This window comes from Dipodomys spectabilis, unplaced genomic scaffold (assembly GCF_019054845.1).
Source record: "Dipodomys spectabilis isolate Male_0828 unplaced genomic scaffold, ASM1905484v1 ptg000097l, whole genome shotgun sequence".
NCBI classification, from domain to species: domain Eukaryota; kingdom Metazoa; phylum Chordata; class Mammalia; order Rodentia; family Heteromyidae; genus Dipodomys; species Dipodomys spectabilis.
The window spans coordinates 3591950-3612294 of record NW_024870774.1 but is presented as its reverse complement, the minus strand read 5'-3'; the positions used below and the strand labels follow the sequence as shown (position 1 = coordinate 3612294).

Here is a 20345-nt window from a genome sequence, read left to right as displayed (position 1 = left end):
CAAAAAGACACAGGGCTGAGGGGATGGGGGAGGGGGTGCTGTGTGACTCAGCAATTCACTCTCAGCCAGCATCAGCAGAAGCAAATTGGGTGCTGCTGGAGGAAGCAGGGAGATGTACAAACACAGCCAGCAGGAAATGAGAAAGCTGGCAGCTTGGGTCATTGAGATAAGTGGTTGGGGTCCCTGTTTTTCTGGAAGGTGCTGATGCTGCCTGCCCATTGACATCAGTGTTTCCTAGCAACTGAAGATTTGGTGGGCAGCTGGTGTACTGGGTGTCAGGGGAGGAGGAAAGCTGGGGGTGGGGCGGAGGATGAGAGGAGAGCACTAACCAGGGTAACCAGGGCCTTGGGGGGCGGGGGTTCCTTGATGCTCAGGAAGGGAAAGAAGACTTCCCCATGCAGCAGGATCATTTTGTTGTTGTTGTTGTTGTTGCATGGCTGTTGCCACTTGTTTAGATAATGAAACAATGAATGTATATTGTATTAGTGACTTGGTGACCTCCTTCAAACATCAGCTCCCTGTGAACCAGGCTTCCTCAAAGGGAAGTGTCTAAACATAGCTGGGAAGTGTCAGAGAGATCTAAGGTAAAATCTGGCTCCTGTCACCTATTATCATCTGTGTGTGTGTGTGTGTGTGTGTGTGTGTATACACTGGTACTAGGGCACTCGGACTCAGGGCTTATGAACTGTTCCTTAGCTTTTTCACTCAAGGCTGGAACTCTACCACTTGAGCCCCTGCTCCTTTTCTGGCTAGTTCATTGGAGATAGGAGTCTCACAGATTTTTCTGCCCCAGCTGGCTTTAAATTATGATCTTCATGTCTCAGCCTCCTGAGTAGCTAGAGTCACTGGTGCTCAGCAAAGTCACTGATTATCTGGATGACCTTGGGCAAGCTGCTTAATCTTACCTGGAAATTGGCAGTAGTAATGCCTCCTCCAGAGGACTGTTTAAACTTAGAAAAAAAAATAATGTATGTGAAACCACTGGTCTTAGGAGATGCGGAGTACAGGTCCTCTTCTTCTGTCGATGAAAGATTGACTCCTGCTTTATTCCCCCAGGTCAAGCAAGACATCAGGTGCACGGAAACAGGCTTGACCACATGCCTGTCTGCAGGCAGGTCATTCCAATCTAAGCCTTGCCAAGGACACAGCCCTTGGCCCCCAGGAGACCATAGGCCCTCACCCCAGGTGGAGCATTCCACAGTGGACCTGCCCAAGGACATCACCCAGGGTCTGAAGAGACCTGACCGTAGCCCTTTTTTTAAAATGGTTTATTTTCTGCTTCCTTATTAAGCCTTATATAAATTAATCCCTGGGGCTAGGAAGGTGGCTCAGCGGTAGAGTGCTTGCCTTGTATGCCTGAGGCCCTGGGTTCAATTCCTCAGTACCATCTAAGCAGAAAAAGTTAGAAGTGGTGCTGTGGCTCAAGTAGTAGAGCACTAGCCTTGAGCTGAAGAGCTGAGGGACAGCGACCAGGCCCAGAGTTCAGGCCCTACAACTAGCAAAAATTAATTAATTAATTAAATAATAATAATAAAAATAAGCGTTATATAACGGGGTCCCTGGCACAACCTCCAAACCTACAGGAAGGTCTGTGCCCCTCACTGGTAATAAACAGTACTGGCCTGATGACGATTAAGTCCAGCTTATTCCTTTTCTGTTCTCCATTTTCCTAACAGTCTCACCTCTCTGTGCTATTCTACCTTTATCTCCAAAGTACTTCTGATGTTTTGTATGGCATGTCAATTTGACAAGTTTTCTTTTTCCCCCAATTCTGAGGCTTAAACTCAAGAGCCTTGTCCTTTCTCAGCTGACGCTATACCACTTGAGCCACACCTCAGCTCAGTTTTTTTGCTGGTTATTTTAGAAATAAAATCTCTCAGACTTTCTATCTAGGCTGGCTTTGAACCATGTTCCTTTGATCTCATTCTCCTGAGTAGCTAGGATTACAGGAGTGAGCTACTAGTGCCTGGATCTCTCTCTCTCTCTCTCTCTCTCTCTTCCAGACCTGGGGCTTGAACTTGAGGCACTGCCCTTTAGATTTTTTGCTCAAGGCTAGCACTCTACCACTTGAGCCAAAGTTCCATTTTCTGCTTTTTTCCTTCTTGTTCTGGCAGTTAATTGGAGATAAAAGTCTCATGGACTTTCCTGCCTGGGCTGGCTTCGAACCACAATCCTCAGATCTCAGCCTCCTGAGTTGCTAGGATTGCAGGAGTGAACCACTGGTGACTGGCATGCCTGGCTCATGAGAAGCAAGTTGGAGTATCTAGCTGCCAGACACTGTCTAGGCTGTGAGACACAGGGGATACATTGTTCCAACATGGAACAGCAGACAGAGAGGCCATCAGAGTATTCTTGGGTTTACCCACTCCTCTGGTAAGCTATTTGCTCTTTGAGGGTAGGATCAGATCCTTCTTTTGAAATTACTTAAATTATGATGATCATATTTCCTGAATTAAAATTAAGAACAGGAGGCAGACACTGGTGGCTCATGCCTGTAATCCTAGCTACTCAGGAGACTAAGATCTGAGGATCATGGTTCAAAGCCAGGTGAGCAGGAAAGATACTCTTATCTCCAATTCACTAGCAAAAAGCCAGAAGTAGAGATATAGCTCAAGTGGTAAAGTACCAGCCTTGAGTAAAAAAGCTAAAGTACAGTGCTCAAGCCCAGAGTTCAAGTCCCAGTACTGGCACAAAAGAAAAGGACAGGAGAATTGCTATATTTGAATACTCTCATGGGGATTAAAAAAAATAGAGTCTTTGTTGACTGGGGCAATTCAGTAAACAGATTTGCAATTTCTAAAATATATAGCAAAGTCCTTGGACACAATATTTGAAGATTTGTATGAGACAATGTTGAAATATGGATCCTGGATGCCCTCTTGGAATCTTGATATAAATTAACAGAAGATAGGGACTTTCTGAGAACTCTAGAGGTGATAGAGGACACTCTTTGGATTGCAAATATGTCATGAGTTGTAGGACCCCAGGAAACTGATGCTTCCTCTAGGTAATTGGGGTCCTGATTGTTCCCCTGGATAGGTTGCTCTGCCTATGTATAACACTTTTGTTAGAGTTGAGTATCTCCACCTAGTTTTCTCTGTCTACGCATAACCCCTTTATTAGGAATAAATATGTTCACTCTTTTTATGTATAACCCCTTTATTAGGGATAAGTATCCTCATTTAGCTTCTTTTGTCTTATATATGACACTTTTGTTAAGGCTGTTAAGGCTTGGTTTCCACCCCAAGCTGTGTTCTTGTCTTTAAAAGTTGTGTGCTAGCTCTGTTCTTGGCAGTTGGTCTTTGAGACAGGAGTCCACCATGTAGTCGCTGGCCATTTCAATAAAGAGTCCAGATTTGACTTCTTAAATTGTGGCATCTCTGTACCTCGCTAATCGGATTCCCATATAATAAAATGAATAAATAAGTACATAAGCAGCTATGATTTCAGTGACTTCCTATAGGTTCCTGGATTCTCTAAGGTCAGACTATCTGAAATTCTTAACATTTAAATGACTGACAGTCAGGGTGAACAAATGTAGCAGTGGTATTCACTAGACGCTATGCTGGAAATGAACTATACAGGGCTGGGAATGTGGCTTAGTGGTAGAGTGCTTGCCAAGCATGCATGAAGCCCTAGATTTGATTCCTCAGTACAACATATACAGAAAAAGCTAGAAGTGGCGCTGTGGCTCAAGTGCTAGAGTTCTAGCCTTGATCAAAAGAAGCTCAGGGACAGTGCCCAGAACCTGAGTTCAAACCCCAGGACTGGCAAAAAAAAAAAAAAAAGAACTATACAACTTGTGGCTGAGGATGGGAAGGAAAAACTGGGAGAAAGCGGGGGAAGGGTGACATTTTCCAAAAAGAAATGTACTCTTTACCTGATTTATGTGATTGTAACCCTCTATATATCAGCGTTATAATAATTTTTTTTTTAAGTGACTGGCAAGAGTTAAGACAGGGAAAAGGGCCAGGTTAAAAATAAATGCTTGTTGCTCAGGAGGAGACTCATATCTGGCCATTTGACCAGGTTGAAAAGATCAGCAGATGTCATTTTACAGACAAAGGGTAGGGGCTTCCAGGACCTAGTGTCTCTATGGAGTGAGAGGAGCCCAGGAAAGGCCTGGACACAGAATGGATCTGGGGCAGGTTAGGAAAGGTAGATGAGTTGAAGACGAGGGGCTCATGCCTGTAATCCTAGTTACTCAAGAGGCTGAGATCTGAGGATTATGGTTCAAAGCCAACCTGGGCCAAAGAATCTGTGAGATGGGTGTGTGTGTGTGTGTGTGTGTGTGTGTGTGTGTTGGTTTTTGGGCTTGAACTCAGGGCTTAGACAAGGTCCTTGAGTTTCTTTGGTTAAGGCTAGCCCTCTACCACTTGAGCCATAGCTCTGTTTCCAGTTCTTTTGGTAGTTAATTGGCCACAAATGTCTCATAGACTTTCCTTCCCCAGTTGACTTCAAATGGAGAGCCTCAGATCTCAGCTTCCTGAGTAGCTAGGATTACAGGCATGAACAACCTGTGCCCAGCCCCTTGAGACTTTTTTTTTTGTCGGGGCTTGAACTCTGGGCCTGGGTGCTGCTCCTGAGCTTTTCAGCTCAAAGCAAGTGCTCTACCACTTGAGCCATAGTGCCACTTCTGATTTTCTGGTGGTTTATTGGAGATAAGAATTTCATGGGGTGGGCTGGGAAGGTGGCTCAGTGGAATAGCGCTTGCCTTGCATGCATGAGGCGCTATGTTCCATTCCTCAGCACCACACAAGCAGAAAAAAAAGCCGGAAGTGGCGCTATGGCTCAAGTGGTAAAGCGCTAGCCTTGAGGTGAAGAGCTGAGGGACAGTGCCCAGGCCCAGAGTTCAGGCCCAAAACCGGACCCCCCCCCAAAAAAAAAAAAGCTTGAGGCTGGGAAGGTGGCTCAGTGGTAAAGCTCTTGTCTAGCATGCATGAGGCCCTGGGTTCGATTACTCAGCACCACATAAACAAAAAGAAAAAAGCTGGAAGTGGCGCTGTGGCTCAAGTGGTAGAACGCTAGCCTTGAGCTGAAGAGTTGAGGAACAATGCCCAGGCCCAGAGTTCAGGCCCACAACTGGACCAAAAAAAAAAAAAAAGAATTTCATGGGGGCTAGGAAGGTAGCTTAGTTGTATAGTGCTTGCCTCGCATGCATGAGGCCCTGGGTTCCATTCCTCAGCACTACATAAACAGAAAAGGTCGGAAGTGGCACTATGGCTCAAGCGGTAGAGCACTAGCCTTGAGCTGAAGAGCTGAGGGACAACACTCAGGCCTAGAATTCAAGCCCCAGGAACGACAAAAAAAAAAAAAAAGACTTTCATGCCTGTGTTGGCTTCAAACCTCAATCCTCAAATCTCAGCCTCCTGAGTAGCTAGGATTACAGGCATGAGCCACTGGCACCTGGCCCCGAGAGACTTTTATCTCTATTTAATCAGCTAAGAACTGAAATATGGATACTGGGTCTAAGTAACACCATCTTGTCCTCACTGCCATCTTGCTGTCCAAATAGATGATGGGGACTTTTTGCCCAGTTCTAACAATTCTAGAGGTGATAGAGATCAATCTGTGAACTGCAGATGTGTCAAGGGTTGTTTAGCTCCAGGAAAGTCTTGCTCCAAGGAATTCTTGCCCTAAGCCCCTGATTGTTCCACCCAGCTTGCTTTGCTTCTGTAAACACACTTTTTTGGGGGGGAAGGGAAGGGTCTGGTCGTGGGGCCTGAACTCTGGGCCTGGGCGCTGTCCCTCAGCTCTTCAGCTCAAAACTAGATTACAGGCGTGAGCCACTAGCGCCAAGCCAGTCATGTCATTTTTGCCTATAGAAGCTTCCTATTAACTGCATTAGAGGCTGCAAATTCTTTTGGGACATGAGTCTGCTCGCAGTTGCCAACTATGTAATAAAGAAAACTTGACCTCTCAAAGTGTGGCTTCTCTGTAATCTCGCTGATGGAATTCCTGTATAACACAACTAGAAGTAGATCTGTGGCTCAAGTGGAAGAATGTCAGTCTTGAGTAAAAAAGCCTAGTGAGAGTGCAAAGCCCTGAGTTTCAGTTCCAGGACTGGCACTTAAAGAAAAGGTGTGTGTGGTGGTGGGGTGGGGGAGGCTGGACTGGGAATGTGGCTTAGCATGCATGAAAGCCCTGGGTTCGATTCCTCAGTACCATATAAACAGAAAAAGGTGGAAGTGGCACTGTGGCTCAAGTGGTAGAGTGCTAGACTTGAGCAAAAGAAGCTCAGGGACAGTGTCCAGGCCCTGAGTTCAAGCCCCAGGACTGGCAAAAAAAGAAAAGATAGATGTGAAGCTTGGTGAACAGCTTCTTGCACTGGGCTGGCTTCTGCCCTTCAGGAGCAATCTAATATTAGATGGAGAAATTGAGATTAGGTCCCACCACACCTCCTCCAGAAGTGCTAAACAGGTGAAGTGACTTGCCAAAGGACACCCAGCTGTTTGGTGGTTGGCTTGGGCCTAGGAGGCATCCTGGCTCGATGCCCCTGTGGATGGCAAGTGTCCTGGCTGCCTGGAAGTATGACAGCCCCAGCAGGGGTGTTGAGGCCAGGTCAGGACTCTGAGTGGAGTGGCCAACCTGGCTGTGTCCTCAGTGTCCCAGAGGGTGAGGGGTGATGTCTTACCCTCCTCCCAGGCTCTAGGTCTATCAGCAGAGCTGGCTCTGGAATGGTGCCGCCTCAGGACAGACTGCTGGGAAGACTGGCCTAAAATTGAGGCTGAAGCAAGGACTGGATCTAGTTTCTTCAGCTTCCCCTGGCAGTTAACTCCAAACACTAGGAAGTACTTAGCCTACCTTCTTTTTCTCCCTTTCCTTAGTCATAATCTAATCATCCTCTCAGATAGTTCTTCCTGGCTGAACCTTCCAGCAAGCTCTTTGGATGATCTAGAATTTTTTGTTTCAGTACTGAGGCTTGAACTCAGGCCCTGGACATTGTCTCAGAGCTACTTTGCTCCAGGCTAGCACTCTACCACTTGATCCACAGTTCTATTTCCAGCTTTTTTTGGTGGTTAATTGGTGCTAGGAGTCTCAGGTACTTTTTCTGCCTGGGCTGGCTTTGAACCATGATCCTCAGCTCTCAACTCAGCACCTTGTGGATGCTTTAGTCTTTAGACTCAGCCCTACCCATTCAGATGAGCACAGTAAGCCTTTGTACCAGGCCTTGGGGGCACCACCCTGTCTCTGCCTGAGCTGACTTTGATGCTGTCCCCTTAACACCTTGAGAAATGATTGGCTTTCTTCCGGGACAGTTTGTAAGCTTTCAGGGTAGTATACCAGAGCTTAGTAATTTTTTTTTGTTGTTGTTATTATAAAGGTGATGTACACAGGAGTTAGAGTTACCTAAGTCAGGTAACATTCCTCCTCTTCCTCCCTCTCCCCCCCCCTTCTCCTCCTTCTCCCCCCCCCCCCCCCCCTCCTCCTCCTCCTTCTTCTTCTTCTTCCTCTTCCTCTGTCACAGGGCTTTAACTCAGATCCTGGGCACTGTCCCTGAGTGATTGTGATTTTACTCAAGGCTTGCACTCTACCACTTTGAGCTACAGCTCCACTTCTGATTTTCTGATGGTTAATTGGGAGATAGAGTCTCACAGAAGCCAGGTACAGATGGCTCATACCTGTAATCCTAGCTACTCAGGAGACTGAGATCTGAGGATCATGGTTCAAAGCCAGCCTGGGCAGGAAAGTCTTGAGACTCATCTCCAATAAAACCACCAGAGGGGCTGGGAAGGTAGCTCAGTGGTAGAGTGCTTGCCTTGCATGCATGAAGCCCTGGGTTCAATTACCCAGCACCATATAAGCAAAAAAGAAAAAGCCGGAAGTGTTGCTGTGGCTCAAGTGATAGAGCACTAGCCTTGAGTTGAAGAGCTGAGGGACAGTGCCCATGCCCAGAGTTCAGGCCCAGCGACCAGACCCAAAAAAATAAAAATAAAAATAAATAAAACCACCAGAAACCTGGAGTGGTAGAGTGCTCACCTTGAGCTGAAGAGCTAAGGGACAGCGCCCAGGCCCAGAGTTCAAGCCCCTTGACTGACCAAAAAAAAAAAAAAAAAAAAGTCTCACAGACTTCTCATGCTAGCTTTGAACTATGATTCTCAGATCTCAGCCTCCTGAGTAGCTAGGATTATAGGCATGAGCTACCAGCACTTGGCTAAAAGTACATTTTTTTTTGGACAATGTCACTCCTTCCCTGGCTCTCTCTAGTAGCTCTTTGGGAAACAGAGGTAGTTGGAATGCACAGGCTGAGTCCCTAGGACAGCTGGGAAGGGGCGGTGGGAGGTCAAGGGCTTTCAGAATGCCATCCTAGAAACAATCAGATAACCAAGGACCTGTTGATTAAGAAAAAAAATCTACTCGGGCGCCGGTGGCTCACGCCGGTAATCCTAGCTACTCAGGAGGCTGAGATCTGAGGGTGAGGTTCAAAGCCAGCCTGGGCAGGAAAGTCCGTGAGACTCTTATCTCCAATAAACCACTAGAAAACCAGAAGTGGCACTGTGGCTCAAGCAGTAGAGTGCTCTCCTTGAGTTGAAGAACACAGGGATAGTGCCCAAGCCCAGAGTTCAAGCCCCACGACTGACCAAAAAGAAAAAGAAAAAAAATCCACTGACTTTGTTTTAGAAGGCCATTTAATTATCAACACCAAGTTTATTTTGATTTAAAATTTTATTGCATGAAAAGGAAATAAAAATCTACACAAAACAAAAGTAAAACCTAAACAAACTCACTGACAGAAGATGATCAAGGTTCTAACTCCACTCTTCAAATCTTACATTTAAAAAATTCCAAAAGAAATAGAAATACAGGCTTCAAAAATATTTATCCAAAAAGTAAGGCATCCACTTTACAAAAGAAAAATAGTAATTGAAGAACGGTAGGAGACAGGAGAAATGAGAAGAGGGAGATCAAAAAGCTGGTCCCTTAGTCCTCCACAGAGGCTCTCCCTAGCCTGCCTGAAGTCTACTCTGAAGGGCTGGAATTCTCACCAAGTAGAGATGGCAGGAGCCATGTGGGAAGCTGGGAGACCTGACTCAGGCCATGAGGGGTCCCTTGGGTATTCCAGTTTCAGCAGATGGAATGGGGGGGTTGGGTGTTCCTGCTTGGGATAAAAGGATCCTGTCCTTAGCACAATAGGTATGGCTGGTAAGGCTGTACAGCCAGGGCAAACACCTTCCTTTGGAGCAGAGGGAAAAGGTCAAAAGCCTGCATAGCACAGAGAAAGCACTTTCCTAGGATCCCCAAAGGGGTGCCATTCTGCTACTGCCCTTCCATCCTGCCCCAAGATAGGACAGTGGTGAGGTCAGAAAATGAAGAAGACAACTTGAATTGGGGAGGGGAAGAGGAACTGATGCATGTGTGTGTGTGTGTGTGTGTGTGTGTGTGTGTGTGTGTATGTGTGTGTCTGTACCAGTCCTGGAGCTTTGAACTGGACCTAGCCACTGTCCCTGAGCTTTTCCTGCTCAAGGCCAGTGCTCTACCACTGGAGCCACAGCTCCACTTCAGGCTTTTTGGTGGTTAATTGGAGATGAGTCTCAGGGATTTTCTTGTTTGGGTTGGCTTTGAACCATGATCCTCATATCTCAGCCTCCTGAGTAGTTAGGATCAAAGCCATGAGCCACCAGTGCCCATCCAGCAAGGAACTGACTTTTACAAAACATGTTCTCTACCCAGTCCCCCCAGCTTGTGGAATGGGCAGCTGTGGGGAGTGGGAAATAGCCCTTCCTCCCAGAGAAGGTATTTTAACACCAGTCCCTCCTGAGGGGTAGAAATAAGTCGGATAATTTTAGGCCCAGTTCTTGAATGGGAAGTGACTCAAAGCTGTTTGGCTCCTATTCGGTTTCAGGCCTGAAGGGCTTGCGGATCCTTCACACCTGGTCCCTGAGCCAAGGCCCAGAGGACGTGGAGGTCATGGTAAGGGGAACCAGCAGTACTGGCTTGGTGCGGCTGTGTTGTATTCCTTAGGGGACAGGGAGGAGCATCTGAGAGGTTTGGTCTTTTGGAGAGAGTCATCTTCTATACTGTGAATAAAAAGTCTTTCTGGCTTCAGAGAGCATTGGCACCATGTTCAGAGCAGGATGCAGGAGGAGGCAGAGGCAGTGCTTGGGTTCCTGCAAGCTGAGCCTTTCCCCAGGTGTTCTAGCTTAGAGCTGAGGGAGGGGACAGTCTTCCTGCTCTTGGTCCACAAGTCAGTGGGGAGGAGGGATCCTGAAAGGAATCTTTCTGGGACAGGAAGGCCAGGTTGGATAGGAAGAGGAGTAGTGGGAAAGAGAGGGTAGAGGGAAGCAGCCCCTCTGACTTTTGGGTCTCTGGTGAACAGACAGGGGTTTAGGTCTCTCCAAGCTGATCTTCATCTGCGTCTGTCTTCACCAACCAACTCACTGTGGCCACTTGTCTCAGAACACAGGCTTTCCTGGGGCTCAGGAATGGGGAGGGAAGGCAGTAGTGAATTCAGGTATAAGAGGAACCTGAGGCTGTGGGCCCAGGAGGCAGAGCCCTCAAGGGCACCCTTGGCATCTCCACTCTCCTTTAACATTTGGAGTATGGGCAGCCCTTGTATGGGGTCTCAGACATGTGCCCTCGGGTGAGAGGCTGGTTCTTTGGGTACAAATGTCAGTCTATTATTTTTCACCACTCACACCTAAGACCTGTTCCTGCCTGATAGAGAAGTAGAGGTGGTGTGTGTGCGTGGTGTGTGTGTGCGTGGTGTGTGTGTGTGTGTGTGTATGTGTTGGATACCCAGGCAAGGAAACAGGGCAGAAAAGGAGGATAAAGGAGGAGTAGCTAGGTGAGCAAGTGAGAACATGGTGGATCTCAGGGCTGGGGATGCTCCATTGAGTCCTGGTCCTTGGTGGGAGTGGGTTGGTACATGGGTTGCTGTTGCTGCTGGTCCTCCTCCATGTCCTCACTTGTCCCATCTAGCCCCGAGTCCCCCTCCATCTGGGGATAAACGACCACACACAGCTTCTGGCTCACCAGGGTTAGCAACTCTGTGGAAGGGGAGCAGACAGAAACCAAGTCAGTGCTGACTGTCCCATCGACCCCACCAGCCAGCTCATGGCACTAGCCAGCTATTCTCATTCAGGTTTTACTGTAGTGGAGCAGCCAATGGCTTTTGGAGACTCACTCTTCAGGGATGGCTATTTTGTCAGACTCTTATGTGTTCTGTCTGCTGTTGCTCGCTCACTGAGGCCCCAGCCTTCCATCTTCCTGGTACTCACTGAACCCAGAGTCTCTGCTAGCCTCTATTCAGCCTGGGACAGGTCCTGCAGTACAGCTGGCAGGCTGTCTGTTCTTACTCAGCTAAGGTCTGTGTGAGAACATCAGCTGTTCTTTTCTCTCCAGGGGTATTGGAAAAGCATCTGCCACTCTGGCTCCAACCCCTTCTTGAGAGCCCTGTGGACTCAGGTGAAGGTGAACCATTACTTCCTTTTTTTTTTTGTTGGTCATGGGGTTTGAACTCTGGGCCTGGGCGCTGCCCCTGCACTCTTCAGCTCAAGGCAAGCGCTCTACCTCTTGAGCCACAGCACCACTTCTGGTTTTCTAGTGGCTTATTGGAGATCAGAGTCTCATGGACTTTTCTACCCAGGCTGGCTTTGAACCATGATCCACAGACCTCAGCCTCCTGAGTAGCTAGGATTACAGGTGTGAGCCAACGGCTCCCAGCTACTTCCTGATCCTGACTCTGGGTGTGTGTACCAGTACTAAGCTTAAATTTAGAACCTTGGATTCTTTCCTTTGTCATGGGGCTTGAACTCTGGGTCTAAGCGCTGTCCCTGAGGTTTTTCACTCAAAGCTAGTGTCCTATGACTTTGAGCCACAGCACACTTCTGGTTTTCTAGTGGTTAAATAGAGGTAAGAGTTTCATGGACTTTCCTTTCCCAGGCTGGCTTTGAACTGTGAGCCTCTGATCTCAGCCTCCTGAGTAGCTAGGATTATAGGTGTGAACCACCTGCACCCAGCTAGAAACTTAGATTCTTTTTCTTTTTTTTTTTTTGGGGTCAGGTCATGGGGCCTGAACTCTGGGCCTGGGAGCTGTCCCTCAGCTCTTCAGCTCAAGGCTAGCGCTCTACTACTTGAGCCACAGTGGCACTTCTGGCTTTTTTCTTTTTGCTTATGTGGTGCTGAGGAATCGAACCCAGGGCCTCATGCATGCAAGGCAAGCGCTCTACCACTGAGCCACCTTCCCAGCCCTGGAACCTTAGATTCTTGTTTAGCTCTTTTGCTCAAGGCTGGTGCTCTACCATCTGAGCCACACCTCTACTTCTGAATTTTTTATTTTTTTATTTTTTGCTGGTTAGAGAGTTTCTCAGATTTTTCTGCTAGGGTTGGTTTCAAATCCTCAATCTAAGTCTCATGAGCAGCTACGATTACAGGCATGAGCCACTAGCACTTGGCTGCTTCTTGATCTTGATATAACTCCCCTAACAAACTGCTGATCACCCTGTACCAGCTCTGGAGCCCCCCCCTACACACCCAGAGCCACAATAACTCACCAATAAAACCATTGAAACACTTGGGCTTGTGTTGCCAATAGACACCCAGGAAATAGACTGGCACCCCTGTCAGCATGATGGCCAGGCCAATGCCACACACCACTGGCTCAGACCACAGGCTGAAGATCAGCAGGAAGGCCCAGAACAGCAGGTAGATGATGGGAAACAGCAGGCTGACCTGTGGAGAGAGGCTTTGTGAGCTGTTTGGCCCTCACCACCCTCCAGATCAAGACACTATCTCTCTTCTTCACCCTTATCTTTCAGGGCAAAGGCTGGGCTTTGCTCAACCCTGAGGCTCATACCCCCCAGCTCTGATGGGACAAATGCTATGTCCACAAATGTTGGTGAACTTGGCCAGTGTGATACTAACAGGATGGGGAAGTAGGGAAGGAAGGATCCTCATTGCTCATGTCTTCTATGCTAAGTGGGGTCAGACAAGGCCTCAGGATCCATGGCAAGCACTTATGGTAGCCAGGGGAATCCATGAGGATCAAGCTTACTAATAACATATAATACTTGCTGAGGTCCTAGGGTAGAGGAGAGGCAGGGAAGAAATAATCTGGGTCTGTGTGGCTCCTGGCTCCCCACCATCGCTAGGTAGGGCTCATAGGAGAACACCATAGCAAGTGTCCCTCTTTTTTTTTGTCGGTTGTGGGGCCTGAACTCTGGGCCTGGGCACTGTCCCTCAGCTCTTCAGCTCAGGGCTGGCACTCTACCACTTGAGCCACAGCGCCACTTCCTGCTTTTTCTGTTTATGTGGTGCTAAGGAATCGAATCCAGGGCCTCATGCACGCAAGGCAAACACTCTACCACTGAGCCACCTTCCCAGCCCTTCTTTTTATTTCCTCCCTAGGATCAGCCTCAATGGAGAAGTAAATAGAGAAGATAAATCCACTAACTCCCAAGTAATCAGGAAAGCTAGTGTAAGGTCCATTCCTGGATGGTGAGCGGACCCCGTCCAGTACCTGCGTAACCTAGGCAACTGGGACACCTGGAAGAGGTCACATCTGCATCCGCTGAGGTCACATCTGAATTTGATGTGGCCACATCTTTCTCCTACTTGGTCCCACCTCCTCTTACCTGGTTCCACTTCCCTTTACCTGGACACACCTTTCCCCGCCCCTACCCTAGATAAGGCCTAACCCAGGGCCAGACGCTCTTTTGCCACCCAAGTGGACTGCCAACCTGTCCTGGTCCCAGCAGGTCTACTAAACAAACCTACCCCTTACCTGAATGCCACGTGTGTGGTGCTGTTCTTACTCAGCTTCCTCTTTTGATAAACCTAACTGCTAGCACAGCATATATAGGCTGGGGTCTGGACTTTAGTTCATACAGATGCATCAATTCCATGGGATTCACCCTTGCTTGATGAGCACATGTTAGGGTTCCCAAGAGAAGCTTCTTCAGTACTTAGGGGTAGCTGGGGGTCAGCTGCCTTCTTCTTTGCGTATCTTTCTCAGAGGGTTCTGAGAGGGGATGGTTGGGGTAGGGAGATTGTTATTCTACTTCCTCTAGCAGAATGTTTTGTTTTGTTTTGTTTTTGGATACCAGTATTGGAGACTAAATTCAGGGTTTTTTGCTTTCCCTTAGCTTTTCCCTTAAGGCTGGTGCTCTGCCATTTGAGCCACATCTTCCCTTCTGGACTTTTGCTGGTTAACTAAAGAGTCTTTCAGATTTGTCGGTCAGGGCTGGCTTTAAACCTTGATCCTCAGATCTCAGACTCCTGAGTAGCTAGGAGTATAGGTATGAGCCACAGGTACCTAGCTCTACCAGATTTTTTTTTTTTTTTTGGCCAGTCATGGGGCCTGAACTCTGGGCCTGAATTCTAGGTGCTGTCCCTCAACTCTTCAGCTCAAGCTAGCTCTCTAGCACTTGAGCTACAGTGCCACTTCCTGCTTTTTCTGCTTATGTGGTATTGAGGAATTGAACCCAGGGCCTCATGCATGCAAGACAAGCACTCTACCACTGAGCCACCTTCCCAGCCCTCTACCAGATTTTTTAAGAGTGGAGGAAAAAGTAGCAGGGAAAATGTCAGAGGGATATTGAAAAAGCTGTAAAGCAATCTATTTCTTGTCTTGAAGAATCATTTAGATTCTTTTTCAATGATTGCTCAGATAGCTCTGGGCTCTATTCTTCTAATCAGCATTCTAGGAATCTAATCCATTTTTATCACAGCTTGTTTTTCAGTAGCAATTATCAAATACTCTGAGCACCCTACTCAGTGCAGGGACCTAGAATAACCACTTGGGATTATAGAGGACTAAAGTAAGCTGGAAAGCTTTTAAGAATGAGGAGGAACAGGAGGCCTATTGGGGAGATAGTCAGAATTTATGGTTAGAAAAGCGAGCTATCAGGAGAAATGGAGTGAATAGAAAGTCATGTGGACTATAAGACATAGGATAACAAATGAAGGAATAGTGTATGGAAAGTAATAACAACAAGCTGGGTGTTGGTACCTGTAATCCTAGCTACCCCCAAGACTGAGATCTGAGGATACTGGTTTTAATCCCACACAAGCAGAGAAGTCTGTGAGACTCATATCTCCAATTAACAAGAAAAAAGCTGGAAGTAGAGTTGTGGCTCAAGAGCTAGAACACTAGAGCAAAGGAAGGGGTAACACTGTCCAAAGAGAAATGTACTCATTATCTGACTTATGAAATGGTAACTCCTCTGTACATCACCTTTATAATAACGAGAGAGAGAGAGAGAGAGTGTGGCAGAGACAGAAACTAGTCTTTTTTTTTTTTTTTTTGGGTCCGGTCGTGGGCCTGAACTCTGGGCCTGGGCGCTGTCCCTCAGCTCTTCAGCTCAAGGCTAGCACTCTACCACTTGAGCCACAGCGCCACTTCCGGCTTTTTGTTTTCTGCTTATGTGGTGCTGAGGAATCGAACTCAGGGCCTCATGCATGCAAGGCAAGCGCTCTACCACTGAGCCACCTTCCCAGCCCTCTTTTTTTTTTTTTAATCAGTCATGGGGCCTAAACTCTGGGCCTGGGCGCTGTCCCTCAGCTCTTTAGCTCAAAGCTAGTGCTCTACCACTTGAGCCACAGCACCACTTCGGGCTTTTTCTGCTTATGTGGTGCATCAAATCGAACCCAGAGCCTCATGCATGCAAGGCAAGCACTCTACCACTGAGCCACCTTCCCAGCCCCCAGAGCACTAATCCTGAATGAAAAAAACAGGCCAGAGCACAAGGTACACAATTACACACACACACACACACACACACACACACACACACACACGGAAGATTGAGGCTAAATTCATTCCACATCTGCAATCTGCTCTGGTCTTGCCTCTAATAGAACTTGTTGCCATCATAGGGATGCTGACCTATGGTCAGTGACAAAGAACAAAGGAGATTAAATCTATACTGTGGCAAGGACCCGTGGAGGATGGGGAAGGAGACCCCAAGAACAAACAGGTTCTCTTACCTTGATAGGGCGGGGAATGTCAGGTTTCTTCCAGCGAAGGACAATCTGTCCAGCAACTGTGACCCCATAGAAGAGGTAGTTGATGAAACCCACGTAGTTGATAAGTGTGTACATGTCACTGGTGACCAGCATTAGTAGAGTGGAGAGACACTAGGGAAACAGGGGTTCATCACAGTGATGAGGAGGGAATTGGGAGTCTGGAAAGTCAGGGGGTATTCCTCCCCTCCACATAGACTATACTAAATAAAATAGGGTCGTAAGCATATCAAGGTGGAGACTTCTCACCCTTAGTAGTCCAGTTGTTACTCCACATTTATTGGTAGGTCCTTCCTTCTCTTCCTTCCTTCTCTTCCTTCCTTCCTTCCTTCCTTCCTTCCTTCCTTCCTTCCTTCCCTCCCTCCTTCCTTTTTTCCTTCCCTCCTTCCCTTTGCACTAGCACTGAGGCTTGAACTCAAGGCCTGGGCACTGTCCCTCACATTTTTGGCTCAAGTTGAGTCATGCCTCTACTTCTGGCTTTTTGGTGGTTAGTGGCAGTCTGATGGACTTTCCTGCCCAGGCTAGCTTTGTTTCATGATCCTCAGATCTCATTTTCCTGAGTTGTTAAGATAACAACACACATAAGCCACTAGTACCTGGCAGGAAGTTCTCTCTTATTGCAAAGGTATAATCAAAATATTTAACCATGGTATGCCATGGAGACTATCCATTCACACTATAGTCACTTGGCTCTGTCTCAGCCCTAGTTTCATTTTATATATTTCTCTTGGTTATATTTCAAGCAAATTTACTTTTCATTTTTCCCCCTCCCTTTAGGGAAGATTATTAACTGAAGATTAAAGCTTTGTTCTTGTCCCCATCCTTTTCTTATGGCTGAGTCATCTAATTTATTTTCTTTTTTTCCCCTTTTTAAAATGGACAAACAGTTACATAACCATGTTTAATTGTAGCCTTCTGATAATAGGAATTCATTTAACCTTCATAATATTTCTATGAGGTTTTCTTGATGAAGGTCACTTCCCAACTTTAAAGTCATCTCTGTGGCTCTCAGAAAATCAACTGTGCTCTTGCTTTATGATTATCTGTGAAGGCCAAAGAAAGGTACTGTCCTCTCCTGAAATCTGATGGTGAGAAGATTTTTTAATGATTGGATAAGCCAGATTTTGTTGCCCTTGCCCTGCAGCCAAAGAATCGCATCAGCTGCTCAGAAGAAAAAAAAGAAAAGTAGCCCAGTGCCTCATGGCTGTAATCCTAGCTACTCAGGAGGCTGAGATCTGAGGATCGCAGTTCAAAGCCAGCCCAGGCAAGAAAGGCAGTGAAACTCTCATCTCCAATAAACCACCAGAAAACCAGAAGTGGTGCTGTAGCTCAAGTGGTAGAGAGCTCACCTTGAGCTGAAGAGCTGAGAGACAGTGCCCAAGCCCAGAGTTCAAGCCCCATGACCAACAAAAAGAAAAAAGAAAAAGAAAAAAAGAAAAGAGAAAAAGATAGGTGGCTCACTGAGAATACTGTCTTTTCCCCTCATCTCCTGCGATGAACCCATCATGACCTTCACTCTCCGCCTGAACATTCTGAAATTCCCCCAGGAAGCACTGGCCACTTCTCCAGTGCACTGAAGCCATTTTTAATATTCTATTCAAGATTCAGAAGAATAAAAATAACAAGTCAATGATGACATGTGTTTGCTCTATCCTTTATCTCTCTAGGGACATTTTACCCCTGTGTCCTCTCTATTCTAAATTTTCCTTTTTCTAACTTTAGGTAATCAGTCTTCTTCTCTTTATAAGATTTTTTTGTCTCCTTATTTTGGTGTATCCTTAACACTAAATTTGTTTCAGTGACATTTTCTAAGAGATGGACAGGGTGCCCTGGGGCAAAAAGGTAAGAGGTCAGAGAGGAGCAGTGGGTGGGTGAGTGCCAGAACCAGCCCCAAGCAGAGGCTACGCACACCAGGGCTACACCCCGAGAGAAAAAGTGACTGAAAACAGGAGGAAGTCTTTGAAGACTGCAGAATTCTAAGCCAATCACTTGCAACTGCCTCGCCTTCCACCCCAGAGGAATGAGGAAAGAGGAAAAAGAGCCAGCCTGAGAGTTTTAAGATATTTGCCCTCAAGATCCTTCCTTATTATATCCTTTGTTAGTGGTGGTGTTGGTTCTGGGGCTTGAACTCAGAGCCTGGGCGCTGTCTCAGAGCTTTTCTGCTCAGCTCTAATGCTCTACCACTTTGAATCATAGATCTACTTCTGGTTTTCTACTAGTTGATGGAGATAAGAGCCCCAGGGACTTTCCTGACCAAGCTGGTTTTGAACTGCTATCCTCAGATCTCAGCCTCCTGAGTAGCTAGGATTTCAGGTATGAGCTATCAGTGTCTGGCTTGTTACATTATTTAGTATCAATAAAGCCAATGAATATAGTTTCTAGGCTATCTAAGGCCTGAGGAGCAGACCACGTGTGTGTGTGTGTGTGTGTGTGTGTGTGTGTGTGTGTGTGTGTGTTTAAAACTATGGACTCCCAGGTGAGCATAAGCACAAAGAAGAATGTGTGTTGGGCTAGTGGCAGTCAGGAAAGGCCCTTACTGTGAAGAGCAGAGCTGGGATTGGGGTGCAGCGCTTCACGTGGATCATGGCCAACACGCTGGGAAGGTGGCCTTCTCTGGCTCCAGCAAAGAACAACCTAGCAGAGAGAAAAGCAGGTCAGCTTGGGATAGCCATGGACCATCCATCATGCCAGGGTTCCCTCACCCACGCCTACCATCTGCCCATACCACTCTCCAACCAGGACCCTGCCTTTGTATGCACATTTTCCACCCACAAGTCATCATAGGACCTGTATCACAAATGCATGTGTGTAGGCCATCCAGAGTCTGATAAAAGTTTCTGGATGTGTGGTCACCCTGGGTGTGGTTTGGCTGGCTCAGGACACTGATTGGACTGTCACTTTGCACCACTCCTAATCTAATGATGCAGGTCCTTTACAAATGAGCTATTTATTTATTTACTTATTTGCAAGTCCTAGGGCTTGAACTCAGAGCCTGGGCACTGTCCCTGAGCTTATTCTGCTCAAGGCTAGTAGCACTCTTGAGCCACAGTGCCACTTCCAGCTTTTTCTCTTTATGTGGTACTGAGGAATCGAACCCAGAGCTTCATGCACGCTAGGCAAGCACTCTACCACTGAGCCACCCCACCTGAGCTATATTTTAATGCTGTTACTGGGTCTTGAATTCAGGGCCTGAGCACTCTCACTGGACTATTTTCACTCAAAGCTGGCATTCTACCACTTGAGCCACCTACTTGTAGGTTTTTTTTTGCTGTTTAATTGGAGAGAGGAGTTTCTCAGATTTGTCTGCCCAGCTGGCTTCAAATCTTGATCCTTAGATCTCAGCGTCCTGAGTAGCTAGGATTACAGGCATGAGCTACTGGTGCCTGATCTAAAAATGGGTCTTCTTGACCCACAAAGGATACAGATTCTCTGATACACTTGTAGGGACTGAATTGTATGTGAGAAACTTTATTTTTTTTCCATTCAGAAGGTAGTTGCTTCAACCAGGGTTGAGAGTGAGCAGGAGACAGAAAAGGGTCAGGTAGGAACCTGGGGGACTTGGAGAAATGTTCTGGGTGGTGGTCACATGACTATGAATAGCTGCCAATGCTCATGAGATTGAATACTTATCATCTGTAAATTTAGTTAATTAATTAATTTTTTTGTTCGTCATGGGGCTTGAACTCTGGGCCTGGGCTCTGTCCCTGAGCTCTTGAGCTCAAGGCTAGTGCTCTACTACTTGAGCCACATCACCACTTCTGGTTTTCTGGTAGTTAATTGGAGATAAGAATCTTACGGACTTTCCTGCCCAGGCTGGCTTTGAACCAGGATCCTCAGATCTCAGCCTCTTGAGTAGCTAGGATAGAGGCGTGAGCCACTGGCGCCCAGCTAAGAATATTTTGTTTTTTTAAAAAAAGATTATATAAGAACATATGCATGGGACTGGGAAGGTGGCTCAGTGGTAGAGCGCTTGCCTTGCATGCATGAGGCCCTGGGTTCGATTCCTCAGCACCACATAAGCAAAAAGAAAAAAAGCCGGAAGTGGCGCTGTGGCTAAAGTGGTAGAGTGCTGGCCTTGAGCTGAGGGACAGCACTCAGGCCCAGAGTTCAGGCCCCATGACCAGACCCAAAAAAATAAAATAAATAAATAAGAACATATGCACAATGTAACATTACATTTAAAAGGAGACAGAAAGAACCGAAAACTATGATTCCAAGCTAGGCATGGAGGAGTACACCTGCAATCCAAGCACTAGGAAGGCAGAGGCAGGAGAATTGAGAGTTTCAGGCTAACTTGAGCTACATAGCAAGTGTATGTGAAGCAGAAAAGAAGGAAGTTAGGAAGGAATGAATACTGTGATTTTAATAGCTTAAAAAATTGC

General features: G+C 46.9%; 1 protein-coding gene across 2 annotated transcripts in view; it reads right to left on the bottom strand.

Moving 5' to 3' along the window:
* Positions 1-9560: 9560 nt before the first annotated feature.
* The window catches only part of Slc7a8 (solute carrier family 7 member 8), a 79744-nt gene continuing 68959 nt past the window's right edge, over positions 9561-20345 (bottom strand). For both annotated transcript variants that reach the window (XM_042686463.1, XM_042686465.1), the window contains 4 exons: positions 18501-18597; positions 15928-16077; positions 12495-12672; positions 9561-10988 (listed from right to left, as the gene is read on the bottom strand). In XM_042686463.1, coding sequence (XP_042542397.1) covers positions 10813-10988; positions 12495-12672; positions 15928-16077; positions 18501-18597 — 601 coding nt within the window. In that variant the 3' untranslated portion in view covers positions 9561-10812. The remainder of the gene's footprint in view (positions 10989-12494; positions 12673-15927; positions 16078-18500; positions 18598-20345) is intronic.